This window comes from Platalea leucorodia (assembly GCF_965183815.1).
Source record: "Platalea leucorodia genome assembly, chromosome: 2".
Classification (NCBI taxonomy): Eukaryota; Metazoa; Chordata; class Aves; order Pelecaniformes; family Threskiornithidae; genus Platalea; species Platalea leucorodia.
This window is the reverse complement of record NC_138824.1, coordinates 18,739,157-18,761,752: the sequence shown is the minus strand read 5'-3', so window position 1 is coordinate 18,761,752 and position 22,596 is coordinate 18,739,157. Positions and strand designations below refer to the sequence as shown.

The window sequence follows — 22,596 nt, the reverse complement described above, 5'->3', positions numbered from 1 at the left end:
TCAACAGCCAAGTGTGGCTGACATTGTCCATGGCCGACTGAAGGTTCAACGACTCCAAGGATGGAGATGCCATCAGCTAGCTGTCTGGGCAATGTTACGTGATATTGTCAGTCTTTGTCTTCACCCAGGTTCAACCAAGGAGAACCTGGCCAATGTGGGAGACCTTGTGTGGGGAGGGAATGGAAAAGGAGTTTCCCATTCAAGCAGAGGGGGAAATGGCTGGTCAAATACCAAGGCCACAGTCTGGGGAGCGCTGCAGTCCAAACATGCTGGCTTACCCACCACCCCGTGCACTCTCCGCTCTAAACCTGGACACAGAGAGTTTTATTTGTGCTGGAGGAAAAGGCAGAGGGGCAGGTATGGCCACCACAGCACTGTTCCCTCTTTCAGAAATGGAGACATTGTCTCTCCCCGTCACATTCCTTTGACTGTGCTGGGCAGCTCCTATCATCCCTGCTCTCTCCGCTATACCATGGGGTATGTGTGGCCACAGGTCCTTAGAAGCCCCGTGTGAAGGGTTTACGCCTCCCTAGACCTATTAAAAACCCTTTTTCCCTGAGGGAAGGTCCACTGTGTGTCTAAATTGCCTCTCCTTGTCTCCTGTTCTTCCCAAGGGTGGAAAGCAGCTACTCCCCAAGTTCAACTCTTCTCCTTTCAATTGGAGGCTTGAGAGGTAGCAGACTGAGATAGTAATGTTGTTTATTAATTAAGCAAAACACACCTCTAAAAGGCTCGTAACACCTTAACTACCTTATAAACACACCACTTTTTAGTAGCATAATTCACAATTACATCACTGCAAGTAATACAGAGTGACAATTCTATTGCTTATACGAGTATTAGTACTGATACATAATTATGTCACTACAAAGAAATCTTATAAATCAAGCACTTATTAAGCTGCAATTCTATTGCCTTTCTTCCTGCACTTAGTATTAAGGTACAAAGTCTATCCTTCCTTATAAGTTTATGCATCTTTACTGCACTCTCCCACACCAGGTCTTGTGGACCAACCTGGTGGAGAGAACAGCATGTCTTCAAGAGGTGTTCCCTCCAGCATCCCCAGTGGTGTTGGGTCCACAGCTCAGCTTTGGCATCTGCACTCCTTCCGTCAGAACCCTTCTTTGTTCTCCACCTGACCTTATACCTCATTGTCCATTTTTTTCCTTTTCCTGAACCCACATTTTTGCCTCCCTTGCACCTCTTTTTTGCCCTTTGGACTCCTTCCAAGTAAACAATCCTTAATTACTCATTGGTCTCAACTCTGTTACGTTCATACCCAAATTCAGTGTTTCTGACGCTGTTACTTGGGCATTTTAGGCCTATTATGGTATTACTGATACAATTCTTTAGATGAAGCATGTCTTATATTGCAAGACTCCCTCCTGACTCTATGGTAGCATTTGATTTACATTTTATGCTTTTTGGGGCAGAATTACCTTGCTTTAGTCTTACTCACCTACCTAAGTTTAATTAAGCAAAAGCAGTTTCTCATCTCAGGTGCAGAGCTTGCATACCACAGCAACAATATTTGTGCATTTTGTTCTCACATCCTATCTCTCATCCTATCACAAGGTGAGGTGATGAGACAGGTCCAAGGTAATGCAGGATGACTAGCGAGCAAACCAGGATTGTCAGGGCACAGGGCTGGACACCAATGCACCTACAACATAGCTCAGGCAGGGACAGAAGGCCCAGGGCTGAGCTTAAGTGGAGCTTCTGGACCAGCAGACAGTGGGTGCATGGGTGGAAATGCTGGGTGAGTTCAGTCAGGACAATTAAGGCACTCAGGGCACTGACAACTGGGTTGGAGAAGCTGCAGGTGAGTTCATTCCTGGGGAACTTAGCAAGAGCTAGGCTGGTCTTCCTGGATGTAAGTAAGGCTATGAAGTTTGCTGGTCCTCACAGCTGTCTTCCAGATGGAAACAATATCCTTCAGTAGCAGGTCTGGACTCAAAGTGCCTGTCAGGTTTGCAATGCAGGCATCATCTTGCCTGTCTTCCAGGAAGGATCTGAAAGTTTCCTTTAGCCTGTGGGTGAGACAGATCATAATTTTAAGTGTCTGGAGGACTGCTGGGTTTCCAAATGCCCTGACCTTTGGCCCGCAGTGCTGGCAGTCAATGACACTCCGCGCTGAGATGGCCTTGCAGCTGGAAGCCAGGCAGTATTCTCTGGGGTGTCTCTGGTGGTATCAGACAACAATGTGGGCAACTGTTGGTCAACATTGTCAACAGCACCCAAATAGAGGTTGTGGCCTCCTCAAAACTGAGGTCTCTCAGCTTCACTGCCTGCCCCCTCTCAGGTATAACACAGCATGCTGTACCTATCTGTACTCAACTTGATATATCCCCAGCTCCCTCCTTCATTGGGTCTGTCATGCTGTCACTGTGGCATTTTCTGAGACCTTTCTCATGCAAGAAACAGGGAAAGGGAGGTGATGTGGCCACATCCTCACATTGGGGCTTCTAATTGGTCCTGTATAGGGAGCACCTTTTTTGTTCCCTTACATGATCCCCCTTTTTTTTCCCCCAAAGCCAGACACATACTGAACTGCATTAACAAGAATGTAGCCAGCTGGTTAAGGAAAGTGATTTTTCTGCACTTATGAAATCACATCTGGAGGATTATGTCCAATTTTGTGCTCCCAGTATAAGAAAAACATTGACCTTTTGGAGTGAGTGCAGTGAGTGCAACCAGTATGATTACATATCTGGAGCACAGGACATACAAAGAGAAGGTAGAGAACTGGGTTATTCAGCCTTCAGCAGAGAAGGTAAAGGGAAACTCTAAATGCATCTTTAACTACATAGTGGGAGGGTGTCAAGAAGATGAAGCCAGACTCTTCTTGGAGTGCCCAGTGAAAAGACAAGAATTAACAAGCACAAGATGCAACAGTGGAAATCCTGACTAAACATAAAGAAAAAAATACTCTCCACATGGGTGGTGCAGCCCTGGGACAATGCAGAGTGGTGGTGGCACTATCCTTGGAGACAGTCAGAACTGGGCAAGACCTTGAATAGTCTACTGTAGCTTTGAAGTCAGACCTGTTTGAATCAAAGGGGTGGACTAGAGACATCCAGAGGGCCCTCCCAACCTAAGTCTCCATGATGCTATGATTTTTAGTGGTTCTCTTGCTTTCCCATGACATGCCAGATGAATTGAAGGTGCTGGGGCTTCTGCTCTATTTTCATCCCACTTGTCTTTACCTGGGCATCACAAAAAGACTCAATGATGCTCATCACAGCTGCAGTAACTCCCACTTTTGGAAGGCATGGCCTTTCTCTCCAGCAAGCTTCAAGAGCCCACCTTAAAAGGGACTTCAAGACCCCTTCCATCTGGGTCTAAAGAGTTGGTATCTACCCTTGGAACAAACAAGGAAAAATCTGCTCTTACCCCCACTGTGGATCAGAGCTATCCAGAAGCACAACGATCATCTCATGGAGCTCAATGAGGAACAAGTCGAGGTTAACTGTGGCAAGTGCAGTAGTCAGAGCCTTCTCCTTCTCTGCACTCAACTCCTCATGGTACTGCTTAGAAACCAGGCAGAATGGATTCTGCAATGACAAACAACATCAGCAAGAGGACAGCCTGGGACTCCCCGAAAAGACCATCTGGGGGCTACATCTGGAAGAGGTGGAACTGGGACCCTCTTTGTTCCTGGCTCTTATGCCAGGGCCACCAGAGACCACAGCACCAGCTGCTGATGTGACCCATGCCAGAAAGCATCACTGCTTCTAGCACAAAATCTTGTGGATGGCCCTTTTCCAACGATCTTAGGTGACTTAAATTGATGAATATTGCTTGGCTCTTGCTGAATGGCAAGATAGTAAGATCACAAAATTTTCCTTTTTTTTTTTTTCCTAAAAATTTCCAAAGTTTTCTACAGAAAATGTTTGGGGGAAAAAAAAAAAAATTTGTCAAAAAGTTTCTGTGTTCCCCTAGGTCTTGTAGACAGTTTTGTGAACTGGACTGTAACCCTCACCTGATTCATCTGCACCAGCAGGACAGATCTCTTTGCTGACAACGTCTGCCACAGAGACAGGATGTGCTTCAGCTGAGTGTTTGGTACCACCTGGAGGAGGAGAAATCAGATGGCAATCAGTCAGCCAGTTCCTGCTCTTCAGAAAGGCCACAACTGAGTTGCCATGGGTTCACTCGCAAAAAGGTGTGTGACTTAAAAGGTGATGTCTTAATCCTTAGGGGAGGGTATGAGGGGTGGAAATGTTCAGCCAATTTCCCATTCAGTACAAGCAAAGCGCCTTGCTTACCGGCATGTCTCTGAACTGTTCTACACTTGCATCCATCTTCAGCTCATTTTTTACGTAGTCAGACAACTGGCGCTCTGGGTCCCCACCAGTCACGGCCAGGAACTCGGCAGCCACTTTTAAGGTGGCAAGCGTTTGGGAAATAGCATTCACTGATCGGGCTTCTTCCATGATCCATTTCAGCTGGTTCACACTTAGTGATTCCTATCAATAGGAGAAATATAGCCAGACTGTGACTCTGACACATGAGGTCTGGGTCCTGCAAACGTGTCTGTACAGCAAAATGACTGTATAACCTTTGGCACCAGTTCTGCCCTCTTATCAGAGGGAGAGTTAGAGATACCTGGCTGCTGTCTAGGGTTTACACGGGAAAGACACAGACTACAAGAACATGGGTTCCCCAGTCTAGTTGCAAGCAGGAACAATACAGTTCCTACAGTTGCCACCTGTGCTGATCCATCATGCCAGTGCATGGTGTGCTGTGGTCACCATATCCCCTTGGTTTAGACACTTGTACAGATGAGTCCATCTGAGTGAGTTGCCTAGATTCACTTTGAGCCATCTCCTTGTGAGGCTCCAGCCATCTGCTTGATTTGGACTTGGACCTTTTTACACACCCTGAAGGTTCCGTATTCTTTGTTGAGCTCTCTGTCCCCTGGGATGGCGTATTAATAAGCACTAAAAGGCAGAAGAAAGCTCGGATGGAAAAAAAGGATGGTAAGTTCTTTCCGTACCTGTTGCAGCTGTTCTCTCACTTTTGTTTTTGTGTACTGCAGGGTCTTCGTCCTGTTCAGTGCAAAGGATGGAGCTGTCTGGAAAGCAAAGGAGTGGCTATGAAGACACAAAGTGTCACTTGGCACAGGCCAAATGGGAAACCCATGACCATGCAGTAGGACACAGCTACCCATGTCTTGGCCACAGGGCTGGCGGCAATAACAGCCTAGTGTAGGAGGTATAGGGGAGGCGGAAGCAGGAAGGGGCTACCCAACTGGAATATAGAGACATTGCTTGGGCATGCAAAGGTGGAGATAGAAGAGACAAAGCTCCTCTGGAGTTGAAACTGTTGAGGGATGTGAAGGCCAACAAGAAAGGCTTCTACATCAATACATCAGTAGCAAAAGGAAGACCAGATAAAAACTGGGCCCACTGCTCAACAGGGAAGGGGACCTACTGACAAAGGACATGGAAGAGGTACTCATTGAGATACTCGATGCCTTCTTTGCCTCACTTTTTACTGTAAAGGTCTGCTTTCAGTCCTCTGTGTTTACTGACAAAGTTTAAGGCATGTCACAAAAAAAGAGGACCAAATTAGGGACTACTGAGATAAGTTGCTGTTGTGGCAGCTAAGCACCACAGAGCTGCTCACTCACTTCCCTCCCCTCCTTACCCGCAGTGAGATGGCGAAAGAGGAAAGGAAGAATAAAAGTGAGAAAACAAAACAAGTGATGCAAAGGCAATCACTCACCACCTCCCACAGGTAGACCAATGCCCAGCCACTTCCTGAGCAAAAGATGGCTAACCTCCCTAAAACCCCCTCTTCCCCGTTTTATTGCTGAGCATGACATTATATGGCATGGAGTACGTCTTTGGTTAGTTTGGATCATCTGCCTAGCTGTGTCCCCTACCAACCTCTTGCACATCCCCAATCTATTCACCGGTGGGAGAGCAGAATGAGAAATGGAAAAGGCCTTTGATGCTGTGCAAACACTGTTCAGCAATAGCTGAAACATTAGTATGTTATCGGCACTGTTTTGGTCACAGATCTAAAACACAGCACCATATGAGCTGCTATGATGAAAATTAACTCTATCTCAGCCAGACCCAGTATAGCTGGATATACACAGGTCCATGGGACCAGACGGAATGCATCCAATGGTGCTGAGGCAGCTGGCTGATGTCATTAAGATACTTCAGCAACAACTGACATGACATCTCAGCAAGGTTGTGTATGATACCAAATTGGGGAAAGGAGCTGATACACTGGAGGGCATGGCTGCCATTCAGAGGGGTCTCAACATGCTGGTGAAATGGGCGAACAGGAACCTCATGAAGTTCGACAAAGGCAAATGCAAAATCCTGCATCTGGGATGGAAAATCATACGCAACAGCATAGGCTGAGAGCAGACCAGCTCTGGAGCAGCTTTGTATAAAAGGCCTGCGTGTCCTGGTGGACAGGTTGAACAAGAGTCAGCAGTGTGCTCTTATGGTGAAAAAGGCCACGTGCACACCAGGCTATATCAGCAGAAGTGTAGCCAGCAGGATGAGGGAAGTGATTCTTTCCATCTATCCAGCATTTATGAGATTACATTTGTGTACTGTGTCCAGTTGGGGGTTTCTCAATACAAGAGACACTGACAAATTGAAGTGAGTCCAGCAGAGACCAACAAGATGCTTGAGGGGCTGCAGAACAGGATGCAGGGGACTGTTCACCCTGTAAAAGAGAACCCTATGGGGAGAATCTAGGTGCTTTTCCACTACTAAAAGGGGGATCACAGTGAAGGCAATAAGGACAAGGGGCAATCAGGGATCTCCTACTTAAGCATGCAGAAAACATTTTCACAGTGAGGGTGCTAAAACATCAGAACAGAGGGGCAGAGAGGTGGTGAATCTCTATCCTTGGAGATTTCCAAAATTCAACTGTACCACACCCTGAGCAATCTGCTCTTGCTTTGAAGTTAGCCTTACTTGGAGAAAATGGTTGGACCAGAAACATCTAGAGGTCCCTCCAGCCAAACTCTTTCAGTTTCTCTGTGACTGTGTGTCAGTTTCTCTGCTTATCCTATTCTACTACTGGATGAGCATGTGGACCTAAATCACTATGTGACAGCCATGTTATAATGCCTTTGAACCTCTTTTTCCCACTCCCTCCTGGCCAGATTTTCACATTTCATATATCTAAACACCCAGTAGGCCCCTCCTCTGACATAGGAAATAGCTGGGGCAACCAGCAGTCATAGGAGTGCCCCAGGTGAAGTTTACGTAACCACCTGAGGGTTATGGGAAGTTTTAAAGTGGCCGAAGGGACTTAGGTACCTAAATTCATTGCTGTCCCACAAGACTTAATTTTTGAGGTATGTATCTCTGGCCTGCCTTTTCAGATGGGAATAAAGCATTTGCAGATCTGGTCCCCTGAGAGCTTCTGGAGGAAAACCAAAGACTAATGTAAGTGAAGATGAATACCACAGCAGAAGACCAGCTTCTCCAACATGGCTCAGAGACCCACATTAGACTCCAGCCCTATACTATACCGAGGAACTCAACTCTCTTGAGTCTTTTTGGATGATGTTTGACTCCTCCTTGGTTATAAGAAAATCCAGGCCAACCTCCCCTTCAGGCTTTGAACAGAAAAGCTCACATTGCCTTTCACAACACCAAGGTTTGCTGAGCACAGTGTGGTTTCTGACCACACAACTGTTACAATCCAAGGAATGCAGATAGATGCAGAGTGGTGGGCTGCCAAATATACAAGCACCTTCATGTGTGTTTGCTCCAGCTCTGGAGAGGTGAGTACTGGGTGCTGGAAATAAAATCTTACATCCTGTGCTGGCCTGAAGCACTGCAACTTGGCTTGTGCTGAAAGTGCATCATGCTAAGCTCACCTGAACTTTGATGATAGGTTTCCCACTGATAAAACGTTGGATCACTTGCCGCTGCAGTGCCTCGAAGTCAAAATGGGTTGTCTTGGTGCCGTCTTCCTCTATCACATACTGGGAGTTGGCCAGCGTCGCAGTGATCAGATCATTCTCAGTTATCTTCAGCACTGAAGATGATTTCACTTCTTCTGCAGAGATGATCCTGCAAGAGAAGAAGTTACCTTTTGCTGTTAAGGATAGCCACTTGCTTCTTAGCTCATCCGACTTTGCAGTCAGTGACACATGCAGCTCTAGACAAGTCCTGATTTGCTCCAGAGGGATGCTTTGAAACATACCGTTGCTTTTCCTTTGTGATCTGTGTAGCTATGTCCACACAACTGTTCTGGAGCTGTATGAGGAGCCTTGTCACAAGGTAACCAATAGAAAGCGGAGTTGGGAGGAGTTTCAGGAGAGCAGTGTTGGCATTGATGTCCTTTGGCAATGATTCCAGGGTGACTCTGACATCTGTAACAAAATGGAGGGTTTCTCTTCTGCCTCATGTGGTGATAGGAAGAATTCTCCCAAGGGGGAAACTCAGGCTAACTTTTGTTAAAATATTTTTGGATTTTTTTATATTAGGTTTTGTATTTTTGGAAGGGTTTTTAATTTGTTTTCAGCTAGAGGGTCAAAACAAAGCAAGCTCAGCAACTGGCACAGGTTCCAGCCTTCATCAATGGCTTAGGAAAGGGAAGTAACAATACCTGGGAAGTCAAAATACCTGAGCAGAGTGGTTGCATTCTGATATTGCTCCAGACTTTCTGGATGGTCCCTATAGCTCGGCAGAAAGCTGAACGCTGGTCCTCTTCAGGCACAGAGAGGGAAGAAGAACAGCAGTGTCAATGCATGCTCCCAAGAGAAAGCAATTGAAAAAGATTTATTTTTGTTTCCTTGAAAGATATAGCTTATGGTGTGCAACTGCTCAGTAAACTGTGTTAGGCTGGGCCTTGGTTGACTTTCACAGCTGTGGCTCCAAGCTTAACCAGAGCTAATTTTTTTCCAGCCCATATTATATCATATCTGGCATTAAGGGGTACCAAATCCCAGCTCACATGCACCATGCTAATACACCTGTTTACAGTCTTAAAAACCTGTCTCATGTATGTTGCCCATTCATGGGTGAAACAGCAGGAAAAGTCTCTACAAGTTTCTCAAGTCCCGCTGGCTATACTGACTCTGAGGGTGGGAGGCAATCTGCCCAAGACCCACTCCAATGTTTCAGAGATCATTCCAATGTCTCAGAGATGTCTACCTTCTCCCTCAAACCCTAAAGATGACTATGAAGATGGAGATGACTGAGAGTCGCCACTGTGAGCTTGTGTCAGGGCCCTGAAGTCACTAATAGGCCTTAATAGCCCTTAGCAGCATGACCTGGGGATGCCACCTCACCCCTTCCCCATGGGCCCAGGAGACATGTGTAAGCGCAGGTCAGTGACTGAGTTGTAAGCAGCCCCGTTTTCTGCTCTTGTAACTTATTGACTGGAATTCCTAGACTCCTCCTGGACTTATTACCTTGCCTTGCATTACGATCACTGAACTGTCGACAGAATCTGGCTCTATCAATCACTACCCTGGCCTTGTCCTGATACTGGTCACTGCCTGGTCTGTGCTGTGGTCACCCTCAGCTCCTGGCTCATCTTCCCTCATGGAGCAGTCTTGTGTTTGCTGCTCCCTCACAGCTTGCAACAGAAATCACAGGTCCTGCTATAACATCAGAGCAGAGCATGTGGGTGTTGAGGAGTAGTAGAGGTGAGTTTACTGGGATCGGAATAGGTCCATGTCATACCTGAAAGTTCACGTTGGTCTAGGAACTGTTGTACTGAATATGTTTCCCCTTCATGGCTGTTCTGGAAGAAGTGGATCAGGACTTTCTGTAGACTGAAAATGTCAGGCAGGTGTTGGACATGCTGGATGTTTTGGAGCTGGAAGGGAAAATTCAGCATGACTTTGCTATCCACGCCCTTATCTGAGGCACCAGGATTGTGTCTGGCATTGTGTGGTACTCAGGAGAAGGGCACTGTACTGGGAAATGAGTCAACTTAGTGCCCCACTGACACCAGCAATGGTGAATCCACATGATGCCTGTCTGCTTTGAAGGAGGAGGAATGTTTCTATAGCAAACCTTAGACATGAGCTCCAGAAGAACAGGGTAGCGGTTCCCTTCACCTTCTCTGTGTTCTTGCTGAAGGAGATGCATCAGGGTCTGGATGGACATCTTCTGTTCAAATCTCCACATGTAGGACAGGCCAGTCAGTCCAAGGTTTGGCTGGTCTTTGAAAGGAGTCATCTGGCCATAGGCTATTTGTAGGAGCAGGTTGGAGCCCTGAGGATCTCTTGTCCTCTGCTGCTTGACAGAAGTAAGGCTCTGCTCCAAGGTCTGTGGAATTTGAAAGGTTGTTAGGAGCTGCCTTTTGTTACAAAAGGGTTTGGGAGGACTTACAAGTCTTCTCATGAGGGAAGACAAAGATGGCTCTGAAGAAAAGGAAGAGACAGTAAAATCTTCCTGTTGAAGAATGAAGCTGGGACAAGAAGAAACTTGCCCAAGAAGAAACCAACAGGGAATTTTCTTGCCCTCCAATGCATAGAGCCATTTTTTTCCTAAAGGGGATTTGAATCAGCATGTAAAAAGCATCTTAAAAAAGAGGTCAGGACATTCTTAAAAAAGAGGCAATAACTATTTACTGCATGTGGTAATATCCCAGCTCGTTGGATGTGTCTGGGTATTCACCAGAGCCCATGTGGGCTCTGCACTTGATCCCTAGCAAAGTAGTAGTTTGTATATTGGATACATGGAAACACAGCAACCAGTCCCTCGCATACCTGGAAGAACAGCTGAGTCAGGGTTTTAAAGCAGGTTTCCCACTGCCTTCGGTCTTCTTGACTGGGCAAAATGTTCAAGGCCATGTTTTGTCCTGCAGGAAATGCAAAGCAAAATAAGGACCCTCTCCCAGTAGACACTGGAGTCTCTGCAGAACAGCTGCAGTCATGGGATGACAGCCACCAAGTTCCAGTGACTGTGTGAAAACCAACCTAATGTAAGCCTGCTGGTACCCTCCCAATGCGTGAAATGTACCTTTACCTGTTGTACTGTTGCTCAAGTGCTGGAGAAACAGATGGACAGTCACTGTGGCATCCTCCGTGTTTCTGCTAAGTGCCTCTGCCAGGCATTCAATATCTTTTTCAAGGTGGTCCCAGAAGAACTTTTCCATATCATTTGGCTTCTCTGTCATCAGACTCAGAATTGCCTGGAAGACAGGTTGGTTTCTTAACTTAGATCTCAAGAAAGCTTCCTCCCAAAGTAGGGCAGAAGCTATTCATCATGTGGAAGCTGCAGGCTAAGTGGGGTGGATGGAGAGACAGGAGGTAAGGGAGAGAAGAGAAGCAGGGGCTGTCACACCTGTTTATTTGTATAGATCCCCAGCAGCATGGATGAATGCAGCAGAGCTCTTGCAAGACAGACAGAGGCAGGCGACAGGTCCCTCTCCAATTCAATTCTACGTATTGAAGGGCACCCAAGGATGTATCCTTTTCCTGTTTTATTCTCTGTGCTGTGATAAGGAAATGGAATTCAGTTTACACTCTCAATGACTGGGCTCATCTCATAAGTTATCATTGACAGAGGCTTGGCCATCACTGGGTCAGAACAAGTGTGAACTTGGAGTGAAATGAGACTTCTGGAAGGGAAGAACTGCTGCTGAATAAATGCCATTTCCAGCTGTTTCATGCCACTCATGCTTTCTCTCCTCTCTGTTCCCCTCAGTAGGTATTTCCAAGATTTCCTCTTGCGACTGGACCCTGGGTCAGAAAGATCTTGCTTTGCCCAGCCACAGTGCTTCCCCTATGCCCAGAGAATGGAAAGAGGGTCAAGTGGCCACAGCCTTGTTTATCTCTCTTGGGCTGGAGGGGAGGGAGCATCAACTTACATTTCCATCCTCACGAACCCTCTCTCAGGTTTGTGATTAATTCCTCCAACTTTGGCACCACATAGGCATTGTTTGACTTCCCAGGGACGCCCGCACTGTAGGTAAAGAAATGACAGCAGCCTAAGACATAGAGCAGAAAACCTAACAGCAGAAAACCTAACAGCAGACACTTACGTTGGTGACGATCCAGTATGATCCACACTGACAAGCTGTGTATGAAAGGGAATTAGATTAATCAGTCAATTGTCTCCCAATTACAAAATCCTCTGTGATGTAAGCACAGCCAGAAATTCACTGGGAAGGCAACAGCCCAGGTCCTTCCCAAGTAAGACCTTCTTCCCATCTACCACCTGGTATCACAACATGGTTCTCACAGAGTTTGCCATAAATGGACCTGGAGTTGCTGCAGCCAAAAGCAGATCTGTAAAATACTCAACAGAAGCACAGAGGTATCTTTAAAGAAAGCCACCCTTTCCTCCATCCACCTGCTCCTCCTTTCCCTCCATCCCCTTGCCAGGCTGTCTCAGGACATGTTTCTAGTAAGTTCCCTGTGCCTGCCATCCATGTAGGAGCAGCTGGGCTGAATTGAATTAAAGTTTCCCCAGCACTTACTCCAGGGTGTATCATTTTGACCGATTTTCCAGTTCTTCTGATCAAATAGCAGGTCTTCAGGCATGGTGGGAAGGTAGGACCCCTTAGAAAGGAAATACAGGTGTAAAGAAGGATTTGAGGAATCATGTAACCATTTTCCTAGTTTGCTTCTCATCTACTGGAGAAATAACAGTTCTGGAGATAAACACATTAGGTGCAAATGGGTACATGAAAAAGCTTGACTAAGACATAGAACAAGGGACATCATAGCTTCATATCAACTGCGGCTACAGTGGGGATGGCTGGGCTTACAAGAACAGCAAAGCCCAAGTTAGCATCTTCGTCACTTCTTTGGTATCTGCCTACCAAACTGAGGATTCAGAGGGAAGGAGCAGGATCTGGACACTGCCATTGTCTTCACAGCCAAGAAATGGGCAATGCACGTCTCAATTACTTTCTGCACTCCTCAAATAACAGGAACAATTTATGCACCATTAGATGCAAAGGAGGGTGTAGTCTAGTAAAAAGTTTATCTTTACCTGACAGCTGGCATATCTGTGGTCAGAATGAAGAAGTTTGGGCTAGTATTTGAGTCATATAAGCTCAGTCAACAACTAATATTTGGTAGGCCTCCAGGCTCCCTTAGACTCACTGGAGAGAGATGGGCATCTCCAGCAGGCTGTGTCCCACACTTTCAATACAGATCGTGATGGACGGTCTCAGTTTGCTCTCAGTGGACCATCCGGAAGGGAGCAGAAAAACTAGCAGGCTCCATATGGTGTTTGCAACAACACAGAAAGCTGCAAACTGACTCAAACCAAATCTGGCTGTAAGCTGACAGAGCTGGTTGTGTAAAAGCAGATCCCATCCCTGACAGTGTTATCATAAAGGGAAGTATCTGTATCCCTACATCTTGACTTACCTTCACCACATGAGGCTCAAAGCAGATATTTCTGAAAAGTTGAGTGAGGGGACTTTGGGATAGGGCCAGAGTAAATGCAGTGTGAAACACCACCTCCATCAAGACCTTGTTTTTGTGTCTGCACAGAGCATCCACAATCATCTTCATCTTGTTTTCCAGAGGGTCATGTGGGAGCAATGGTGTTTGGAGGATGTTTTCCATTTGTTTTATGACAGGCTAGAAAAGAAATTGAACAAACCAGATGGAATCTTAGGAGACCCATGAGGTACCTCTTGATGAGGTGCCCACTGGTAGGCTTTAAAAGTGGTGTTTTATATAAATGTGATGATCCTTTTGTCTCCAACTCAGGAGGAAATTCCTATAGCTTTCTACAAACACCCCATAGAAATCTTCTGTAGGAGACACAATGGATACTCACCATCAGCCTCTGGACTTCCTGGGGATCTTTGCTTTTTATTTGATTTTCTGCTCTGTTCAGCACTGAAATCATCAGTGTTACATTTGACCAGGCACCCACATGCTGTGAAATACAGATGTAAGTTATGTTATCATAATGAAGATACCACCAGCATGTAGAAGGCTATTTCAAGCCCACTGAAGCATTCAGATGGACCCCTCACAAATGATCATGTTATTTTTGTGTTGTATTACAAACTTTTTTTGCATCTTTTAAGATTTGTATCATGGGGGCAAGCTTGGGGTACTGTAGAGATACGGGGTCTGAAATCTGTTCTTCTTGAATTTTACTATGCACTCGTTTCATTTCTGCAGTCTTCCAAATAGATGAATAGGTGCCTCCAGGGGAACAGTCACGTGATAAGCAGGTAATGGTGCAAGTCACATGCTAAGCAGGTAACAAACATGCTAAGGAGGGATGAATCGTTCTCTAGAGGAGCTTACATCTCTCCCCAGACTAGAAGAAAGCCCCCAAGAAGAATTTTTTCATTACTTAAGTTGGTTGATTCCTATCCCATCAGCTCTGATAAGGCACACAGGCTACAATACAAGATGTATTTCACCAAGCAGGGCTCAAGATAGCCAGCTGTACATGCTCAGAGCTGGCTGCAAAGAAAAGCCTGTGTGCATCTGTGTGCTTGGGTGGCACAACTTCAGTGACCTGTAGATGGGCTTTTGGAAGACACTCACCTTTGAAATTTCAACCCCTCTGGGTAAAATCCATTTTTCTTCTTGAAGGATCTTCTGCATTGGGATGAACCCATAGTTGTTACAGAGATTTCTAATGAGGAATATTTGAGGCCACGGTGTCTGTGCAGTTGCCACCAGCTTCTTCATTGCATTCACCAGGTCTTGCTCTTCTTGCTTGTTCCCACCAGGAGACGGTATGTTTGAATCTGCAGCTACCAGTGAGATTTCTCATTAGGCTCACTTCCATGCAGTCATATATCATAGATCCTTTTTGCAAGCACACCACCTGCTTAGATTGCAACAACGCTTTTTCCCCAAGAGTAGAAATATGGCCTGCAACCATAGTATCCTGGGCTTCTTAATACCTACAGCATGCAGGGAAGTAGAATACTAGGCAGTGAATATGTGGACTGAATGGCCTACTGTTTTCCCATTTTTGGCCCTTATAGGATCTTGGTCAGGTAATCTTCTCTAGCATCTATCTTAGGTCAGAGAGGAAAGCTCTCAAAGGCCGTCCAGAAGGTAAAGAGCAATCTCATGGCTCCGTTCTAAGTAGCTGAGAGAAGTGGGAATCCTCTGGCCTATTTTACATCTCGGCCTTATAAAGGGTCTCATATATCTCTGTTTATTATATGGGTTGAGGTAAGATTGTGACGGTCTCTTTACTCAGACTTTACTTCGACACGCTTCAAAGCTGAAAAAGATGTAAGGAAGTGAGTCAACAGAGTTTAACGTGCAATACGTCCTCTTCTAAACCAAGAGACTCACACATGTTCACTGTGTACTCCATTGACTCTGCTTCTCATTCTCAACAGACTAATGGGAGAACAGAGTCCCAGCACGTGCACCTACCTGTAGACACCTAAATGATTACCGTGATACACTCCTGCACACTACCCCTTAAGTCAGGTGAACTATTTATTCAGGAGAAATGCCAATATTCAGATAAGGTTCTTTTAACTCTGAACAAAAATGAGATGTTTCAATACAGAGAAAATAACCCAGAAAATGAAAATAGTTTCAGAGCAAGTTCTAGGTAATGTACATTTTGTGTGCAACATACACATCTTTGGATGCAGCCAGTTTACATACAAAATTTAGCAACTCTAACCCTATTCAGTTTCAATATTGCAAAAAAATAGTTTTATAGTATCAGAACAAGAGGGTTAAAAAATTATGCAGATTTAAAAGAAATAAATTAGCCCTCCTGATCCTGAATCACGTCTTGAAAATTCATCTGTTATATCCCTTAAATTTAGACAAAACTTTGTCTTTTTTTCTCCCCCCCCCCCCCCCGAAGAAACCTCCTGTACTAGAAAATGTTTGGCTTGTTCTAAACCTGCTTATGAGAAAACACAAATCTCATGCTCTCTGCTGCTAGCAGAAGGACTCACCGCAGAGCACCTGTCTACCAAGCACAGTGGCCACGTGGCTGATGGAGAACCTTAGATGCGCTATGAACTGGAGGGTGTCAATTTTTGAGGCCTTGCCTGAGCAGAAAGCAGAAAAGTCTGCAGTAGAGAGGCAGCTTTCAGCAAACTGGTTGATATCATCTTGGGAAGAAGGATACATAAAATCCTGTTCAAGAGAAAAAGAGAGAGAAGGAAAGTTAAGAGTCCAAAGCTGCCATAGGTTCTGGGTAGTCCCTTCTTCTTTCCTAAGCCTTTTCACCAGGTGCAGAGCTCATTTCTGCTGTGATGCTGTACCCTGTGAATCTCAAGTCCCCAGCAATGATCTGCATGGCAGGTGGGCTATTTTTCGTCATCTTTGAGGGTAGCCCCAACTCTGCATCTCTGGCAGGAGAGGACTGCCTCCCTTCTTGATTCACTTGGTGGAGAATCACATGTTGAACAGATGTGCTTGTTCTGCTCAGAGTATTGGCTGTGCTCAAGGGAGGCTCTCGTGGCTTACAAATCAGGCCATGGGCACCCCTGGACTCCAGGAGCTCCAGGTCCACAATTCAGACTGTACATTGAACCTTATTAACTCAGACCTGGGTTCTTCCAGACTACGCTTAGGCACATAACCAAGGGAGGTCAGCAGCCTGTTCCAGGTGGCCTCAGGAGCCAGTGGGGGGAAAGAGAGAGGAAGAGTGTGATCTGCAAAGGGCAGGACAGGAAATGATTGTTAGTTTGAGTATGGATTCCAGGAACATCTCAAGGATATTTGCACTTACCTCCAGACAATGCACCACCATGAAGTAGAAATGGTTCCAGTTCCTTTTGTTGAAGGTTATCTTTTCCTCCATCTCAGAAAGGTATTTTTCCAGGTGAACCTTTATGTTGTTGAACCTATGACAAAAAAAGACATAGGATGTGAGCATCCATGTAGCCCATGTGGCTCAGTGATCAGGCTGGGAGCTACCTCATGCTAACCCATGTTGCAGAAGCAGTTTCAAGAGGGAGGACTTGATTGTTGGACTGGTGTCCATGCACTCTTCAAAGGGTGACAGCTCACTTTTTGGCTTGCAAACTAAAAATGAAGGATGACATTCATTATTTTTCTTCAGTACAAGATCAAGTGAGGGTCCCAGTGAAGTCAGGCTTTTACCTCTTTTTGCTGCCTGGTGCTCAGGGCTGGATGGCTTGCAGGCCACAAACTGGATCAGTTGAGTGATGACTTCTGGGGATGGTGTGCCTCTGTCTCCCAAGACAGAGGTGGTGACAAACTCCACAAAGAATGAGTTACATTTCCTCCTGAATTTGTTATGACATGCAACAGCTTCCCTGTGGGGAGGAATAAAATCAAGACCTACCATCAAAAACGCAACAAAGCAAAGAAACAACTTCTCTTTTCTGCCTCTCTGAATATGACCAGGTACACCTAGACTGTGGAGAATAAATACACTTTTTAAATAGAGAGGGGAATGAACCCCCAGAAAACCCACTGCAGCATTTTTTCTTGAAAACTGAGGACAAACTTTCTTATTCTCCTGTACTCTCTCTCTCCCCTATCTCCACTCAAGACAGCTAGACAACAAAGAAAAATGGATTCTCATGTAGTATGTATGCCTGGATAGACTGCCTGTTGAGACAGAAGCAAAAGGACTGGAAGTGACCCCAGGTCACTTCACGTGAATCCTTTCACCACCGAGGGTTTGCTACACATGGTAAATACTGACATTTCCATGGAGGTCCCATGTTAATGACATTTGTGTAGCCTCTGCTCTAGTAACTATTCCAGTATCTTATACAAAGTGATAGAGACTGAAACAACAAAACTAGTTGTTTTAGTAGTTACAGGATACCTTGTGGCCGCTGTAGCTGTGGGTGTGTAATCCTCTGGGAATTTGTCCTTGCAGATCTTACACTGCTTGCTTCTCCACTCACGGATGCACTGTGAGCAGAAAATGTGGCCACAGGGCAGCTGTGCTGGGTCAGTGATCTCCAGTAGACAGCTCTTGCAGTCCTTCACACCCTTCCTGAAAGTTGCCACCAAAGGAAGACACAACTCAGGGCTGATTTTACACTGGTGCCAGACTTGAAGGTGGACATGGGATTCTCATGCCCAATATTTGCCTTAGGCATCAAAACTGGATGGTCATTTCTGACTAGCCTTACTGGTGAGCAGAGAATAAGGGCAACATCTGCTGGTATAATAAGTGGATGGCTCCACCAATGACCATCCCATCTAGGAGATGCAGCCTGTCATGCTAAGCATGGCTGGGTGAATTGACAGTCTCACTAGGCCTGTGAGTACCTACATCAATTACACCACATTCAGTTCCAGGGTTGTCCTGTCACCAACCAGGCACAACACTGCATGGGAAAGACTTTGCTCCGTGGCCTCCTGAGGTTGGGCATTACATGCCCTGGCATTAGGCGTCTCCAGGAGGAATCCTTTGGCCTGAGGAGATTCATGCCCATTGACTAGTAGCAATCTTAGCCCACCCCTTACAAAAATCAGTTTTGATGTAAAATGTCCCCAGAAAAGCTTTTTTTTTTTGGCTTGGACTTACACAAGGTACACAGTGTCAGCACTTTGGTTACATTTCTTGAGCACTTTTGTCACCAACTCAAGAGTTTCTGCTGGCTCAAAATTTTGCATTTCAGTCAGGCGCTGTAGGAAAGAAAGGATGGTGAAATCTCAATGGAAATATCTTCTTGGCATATGAAAGAGGAACAATATGGGATGTCAGCACCACAAAATTACGTAATAAAACACCAAAACCGAACAGACCCATCAAGTATCTTTCTTCATGTAATGCCAGGGATAATTGGCCTGAAATATGTCTTAAGCTTTCAAGAAAACCTTCCTTTAAATAAAATTCTGATTTTGGGGTGCTTTCATGATGATTCTGAAATCTCAGTGTTTTTTGCACTGGATGGTGTTTCCACCCTTTTCCCACCCTCATCCCATTTCTATGCCCTCCCTCAAGCTGGGATCAGAGGAATCCCTGGAAGATAAGGCTTCTTCCAAACTCTGCTGGTCTCCAAGGGTATAAATCATCCAGGCAAGCACTACACTGAGCACATACATTCCAGATGAAGATGAACTGCTTCACAAGAAGTCTCAGAAGCTTCTCATCTATCTGTGTCTCATTGTGCAGCAGGTGGTCAAAGAACATGTAGACAATGTTGGTGCAGGTCCACTTGTGTCTGGAAAACACACACACACATGGATGTTGAACAAGGCTTCAAGACTTGCCAGAGAAAGCCATGGGTAACCTACTCTACTGTTGGCAATGGTGCAATTTTAAGTGGGAGACTGGCCTACAGACTTCTGAGGTCCCTTCCAACCAAGACTTCTATGACAGGTCCCAGGTACTGTGAGATGATTTGAGGACACAAGTCCTCCTGGACTAGCTTTGGAGGACTAGACTAAGCAAGAAGAGAAAAATATGGCATGGTCCTGTCTACCTCACTTGTTGGAGTGTCCCCACACCAAACTGAGTTATTAAATCATTACTGGGTTTTGTCTATGGAGACACCTACTCTACTACAGCAAGCATCCTGGGCATGATCAAGCATGCAGTCAGATGTTCAGGAAAACAGGTCTTATTGTCAAGAAATGATGGGTGTGTAGTTCTTAATACAGCCTTTTGCAGTGATTTTTGCCAATGCTTTTGTGATAATCAGACAACAGAATGAGCAAAGGATTAGGAAGGAGCCAACAGTTTCAGGGATCAACGTTGTCAGGCTAATTACTATGGCTTCCCAAGGAAAGGATGGATTAAGCTCACAGTGTAGACACCTAGCTCATAGAAGAGGTGAGATAAGGCCCCATGTATTTGCCTGAAGTCTTTCAATTCATTGAAAAACTGGATTAGGAACTCCAGGGAAAAAGGATAGGCTATGAGCAATCCCTCTCCACAGACTGTATTTTTAAGCTTCAAGTATTTTAGTTTTCATATCTTTTGGTGAGAGCTGGCAGAATCTTTTGGTGAACACATGCCAACAATTTGAATGAAAAAATTTTGGCTTATCTGAAAGAGGACCTATTACTTGAAAGACGAAGATAAGGCTGCTCAGAAAGGTAGGACTTACAACACGCTCCTCAGGAGTTCCCTTTTCTTCTCGTAAAGATGAATCTGATAGTTGTCCGTACTGATCCACTCCATCCAGGGCTTAATGGACTTGACCCTTCTAAGCCATTCTGTACAGGCCTCAAATGACAGAAGATTATTTGTGGGCTGCACCTTTTTCAGGAGAATGTTCAAGGTGTCAAGAGTGATAAACTGAAATTATATTTAAAAAGAGAGAAGAAAAAAATAGCTTTTATAGCTGATCTAGCCCCATTGCAGCTTGGTGAAAAAAAATGTTCTGGGAAATTCTCTGAAAACCCTAGCTTGGTGCACACAGCAACAAATACCATAGTAGGAATTTATTAGGTGGGGAAGTGAGAACAGTACAGAAACCATAATTGTACCACAGAGTAACTCTGTGTTGCACTTGTGTCTTGAATACTGTTTGAATACTTGAACCAGAGCACTGCTTTCCCTCCACAGGGAAACTTTCAGATCTAAGCTTCTAAGCTTGTTGACTTCAGTCCCCTTGATGTTCAGGAGGGAGAAATAGGTATCTCCAAATAACAGTTCTTCCATTTCACAGAGAGATGTTTAAGATTGTTGAAAGACTTGTTCTTTGGAAAGACTTAGATATTTAGGTGGGATCCAGTTGCCCTATTGTAGGTCTCTGCTGTCAGCTGAAATGCCTTTGGATGTCTGAGACATCTATACGGAGCTGGCAGATAGGGCACAGGACCTGCAGGAGACTCATGTCCTACTGTAGCAGGAGCTGGAGGCCAAACAGCATCTGAAATGTCAGTAGATGCCTACCTGTGGGCAACAGAACTGCACCTCTTCCCTCAGTTGTGAGTCACTCTCCACTGTCTCAGAACAAAAGTTAACTATGACCATCACCTATAAGGTCTGAGTGTCTAAGAAGGGATGAATGTCATATACCCAGAATAACACAAGTGACAGGATGTGTAATATTTTCTACACAGTGCAGATTAAATTATAGAAGTTTTGAAGACCAATAAATGGAATTAAAAAATAGTTAGAGGAGGATGAAAGACAGGTCCTTTGGTGGGGAATGAGCTGGATGTGACCACTAGCTCAGAAACTCCCTAAGACTTACTGGAAACTGGAAAATACTTTCAAGGAAAGATCCCCTGAAGTCTTGGCTCTTTTCTTACACACTTGCACTGAATATTTGCTAGTGGCCATTGTTAGAAACAGGCTGTGCCACTTTGCTCTGCGAAACAACAGCTGTTCCCTTTTGCTCACCATTTCTGGCGGGTCCTTCTCATACAGTTTTTGCAGCTCGCTTGTTACAGTCTCATCACTTTTTACCAAGTCAACAAAGAGTTGATACTCCTCTCGCAGGTAGAAATATTCCATATGAAGCCAAATGGGGGAAAAGCTTGTCTCTTTCTGCCCCATAGAAGAGCAGAGCTGTTTCGCATTGATTAGGAGAGCTTTTGACAGAATCTGCAGATAAAATAAAAGGTGTTACTTCTGCTCCAAACAAACAGCAGGGGACTGAGGATGGCATTCTGCATTGCTGAAGCAGTCTAATCAAGCTTCTCCATCAAAAAAAACTTTTCTTAAGGTGGAATTAAGACTGAGCACCAACAGTTGTTGGGAGGTGTGCAGAACATGAGAAGCTATTTTTTTTTCCAGTTCTTGGAACCATAGATATCTGTAGCCCTGTGACTCAAGCCAGTGCCATTTAAAGCTTGTACTCCACCAAACCCCATTTACCTCATAGACAGAAAGATCTTGCCCAGGGAAAGTCATTCTTAGAAAGTCATTGGTGTAACACTGCATCATCTCTGGATTACTGCCATCTGGCATCAACACGTTTTTGATCAGCTCTTGGAACAATTTGGCTGGTTCCTTCATAGGCACTTTTGGATGACCTGGAGGAAAGGACAGAGATGTCAGGTAACCAGAAAATAGAAGTTGACAGGAAAACAGGAGTGCATAACACATGTTCTAGGTCATTATGGTTGCATGGGGAACAGAACTGCTATGGTTGCTTCTACCACAACCTTTGGCTATTGTGGGAAACTTTGGAGATCAGCTTCCCTGGGTTAAAGAACAATACCTGCTTGAAAAGTCTGATATTACCTTTCATATTATAGACTGTCTCCCATAATTCCTCCAGGTAGGCCTTCAAAACCCAGCTGAATGGGAACTGGCAAAACACAGATGTGTTGGGGTCTTCACTCATTGACAACACGGAAATCTTAGCATCTTGATTCCTTAAACAGCACAGAATGAAGCAATCATGTAATATGCTCTATGTGTACTGAACTGAAGCATCACAGAGAAATTTCTGACTGCCACTGGTATATGTTCTGCTTAAAAGGTTACAAAGCACAGAAAGATATTTTGTAAAAAAACTCAGCAACAGTGAAAACAAGGCAGCAGCAGAAAAAGTTCCTGCCAGTGGGAGCTGAAGGCTAAAAAAAGACTGCAGCAGGGGAAAGGCAACTGAGTCAGACAACATCTGTCTTGTCTCTGACCACAGCTGCTGTTCAGAGTAAGCTGACTGATCAATTAAAATGTGATAGCTGGACACTAAATGCATTTCGTGCTGGGGAGGGGACTGATCTTCTTTGACCTTAGGAACTCAAATTCAAGTTTCTAAATTCTGGATGTATTGTTTCTG

General features: G+C 45.1%; 1 protein-coding gene across 3 annotated transcripts in view; it reads right to left on the bottom strand.

Moving 5' to 3' along the window:
• Positions 1-862: 862 nt before the first annotated feature.
• LOC309586721 (E3 ubiquitin-protein ligase rnf213-alpha-like) overlaps positions 863-22,596 on the bottom strand; it is a 60,748-nt gene continuing 39,014 nt past the window's right edge. For 2 of the 3 annotated variants that reach the window (XM_082304065.1, XM_082304066.1), the window contains exons 40-69: positions 22,053-22,186; positions 21,684-21,841; positions 21,207-21,410; positions 19,963-20,153; positions 18,954-19,074; positions 18,435-18,535; positions 17,724-17,897; positions 17,027-17,202; positions 16,852-16,948; positions 16,653-16,767; positions 15,871-16,054; positions 14,477-14,688; positions 13,749-13,850; positions 13,331-13,546; positions 12,430-12,511; positions 11,992-12,026; positions 11,818-11,912; positions 11,292-11,442; positions 10,974-11,139; positions 10,715-10,806; positions 10,017-10,271; positions 9,681-9,816; positions 8,616-8,699; positions 8,194-8,362; positions 7,865-8,060; positions 5,000-5,077; positions 4,269-4,469; positions 3,983-4,072; positions 3,394-3,554; positions 863-2,030 (exon numbers count right to left, since the gene is read on the bottom strand). In XM_082304065.1, the coding sequence (XP_082160191.1) occupies positions 1,844-2,030; positions 3,394-3,554; positions 3,983-4,072; positions 4,269-4,469; positions 5,000-5,077; positions 7,865-8,060; positions 8,194-8,362; positions 8,616-8,699; positions 9,681-9,816; positions 10,017-10,271; positions 10,715-10,806; positions 10,974-11,139; positions 11,292-11,442; positions 11,818-11,912; positions 11,992-12,026; positions 12,430-12,511; positions 13,331-13,546; positions 13,749-13,850; positions 14,477-14,688; positions 15,871-16,054; positions 16,653-16,767; positions 16,852-16,948; positions 17,027-17,202; positions 17,724-17,897; positions 18,435-18,535; positions 18,954-19,074; positions 19,963-20,153; positions 21,207-21,410; positions 21,684-21,841; positions 22,053-22,186 (4,363 nt within the window). In that variant the 3' untranslated portion in view covers positions 863-1,843. The remainder of the gene's footprint in view (positions 2,031-3,393; positions 3,555-3,982; positions 4,073-4,268; positions 4,470-4,999; positions 5,078-7,864; positions 8,061-8,193; positions 8,363-8,615; positions 8,700-9,680; positions 9,817-10,016; positions 10,272-10,714; positions 10,807-10,973; positions 11,140-11,291; positions 11,443-11,817; positions 11,913-11,991; positions 12,027-12,429; positions 12,512-13,330; positions 13,547-13,748; positions 13,851-14,476; positions 14,689-15,870; positions 16,055-16,652; positions 16,768-16,851; positions 16,949-17,026; positions 17,203-17,723; positions 17,898-18,434; positions 18,536-18,953; positions 19,075-19,962; positions 20,154-21,206; positions 21,411-21,683; positions 21,842-22,052; positions 22,187-22,596) is intronic. The other variant, XM_082304067.1, reaches the window with a different exon arrangement.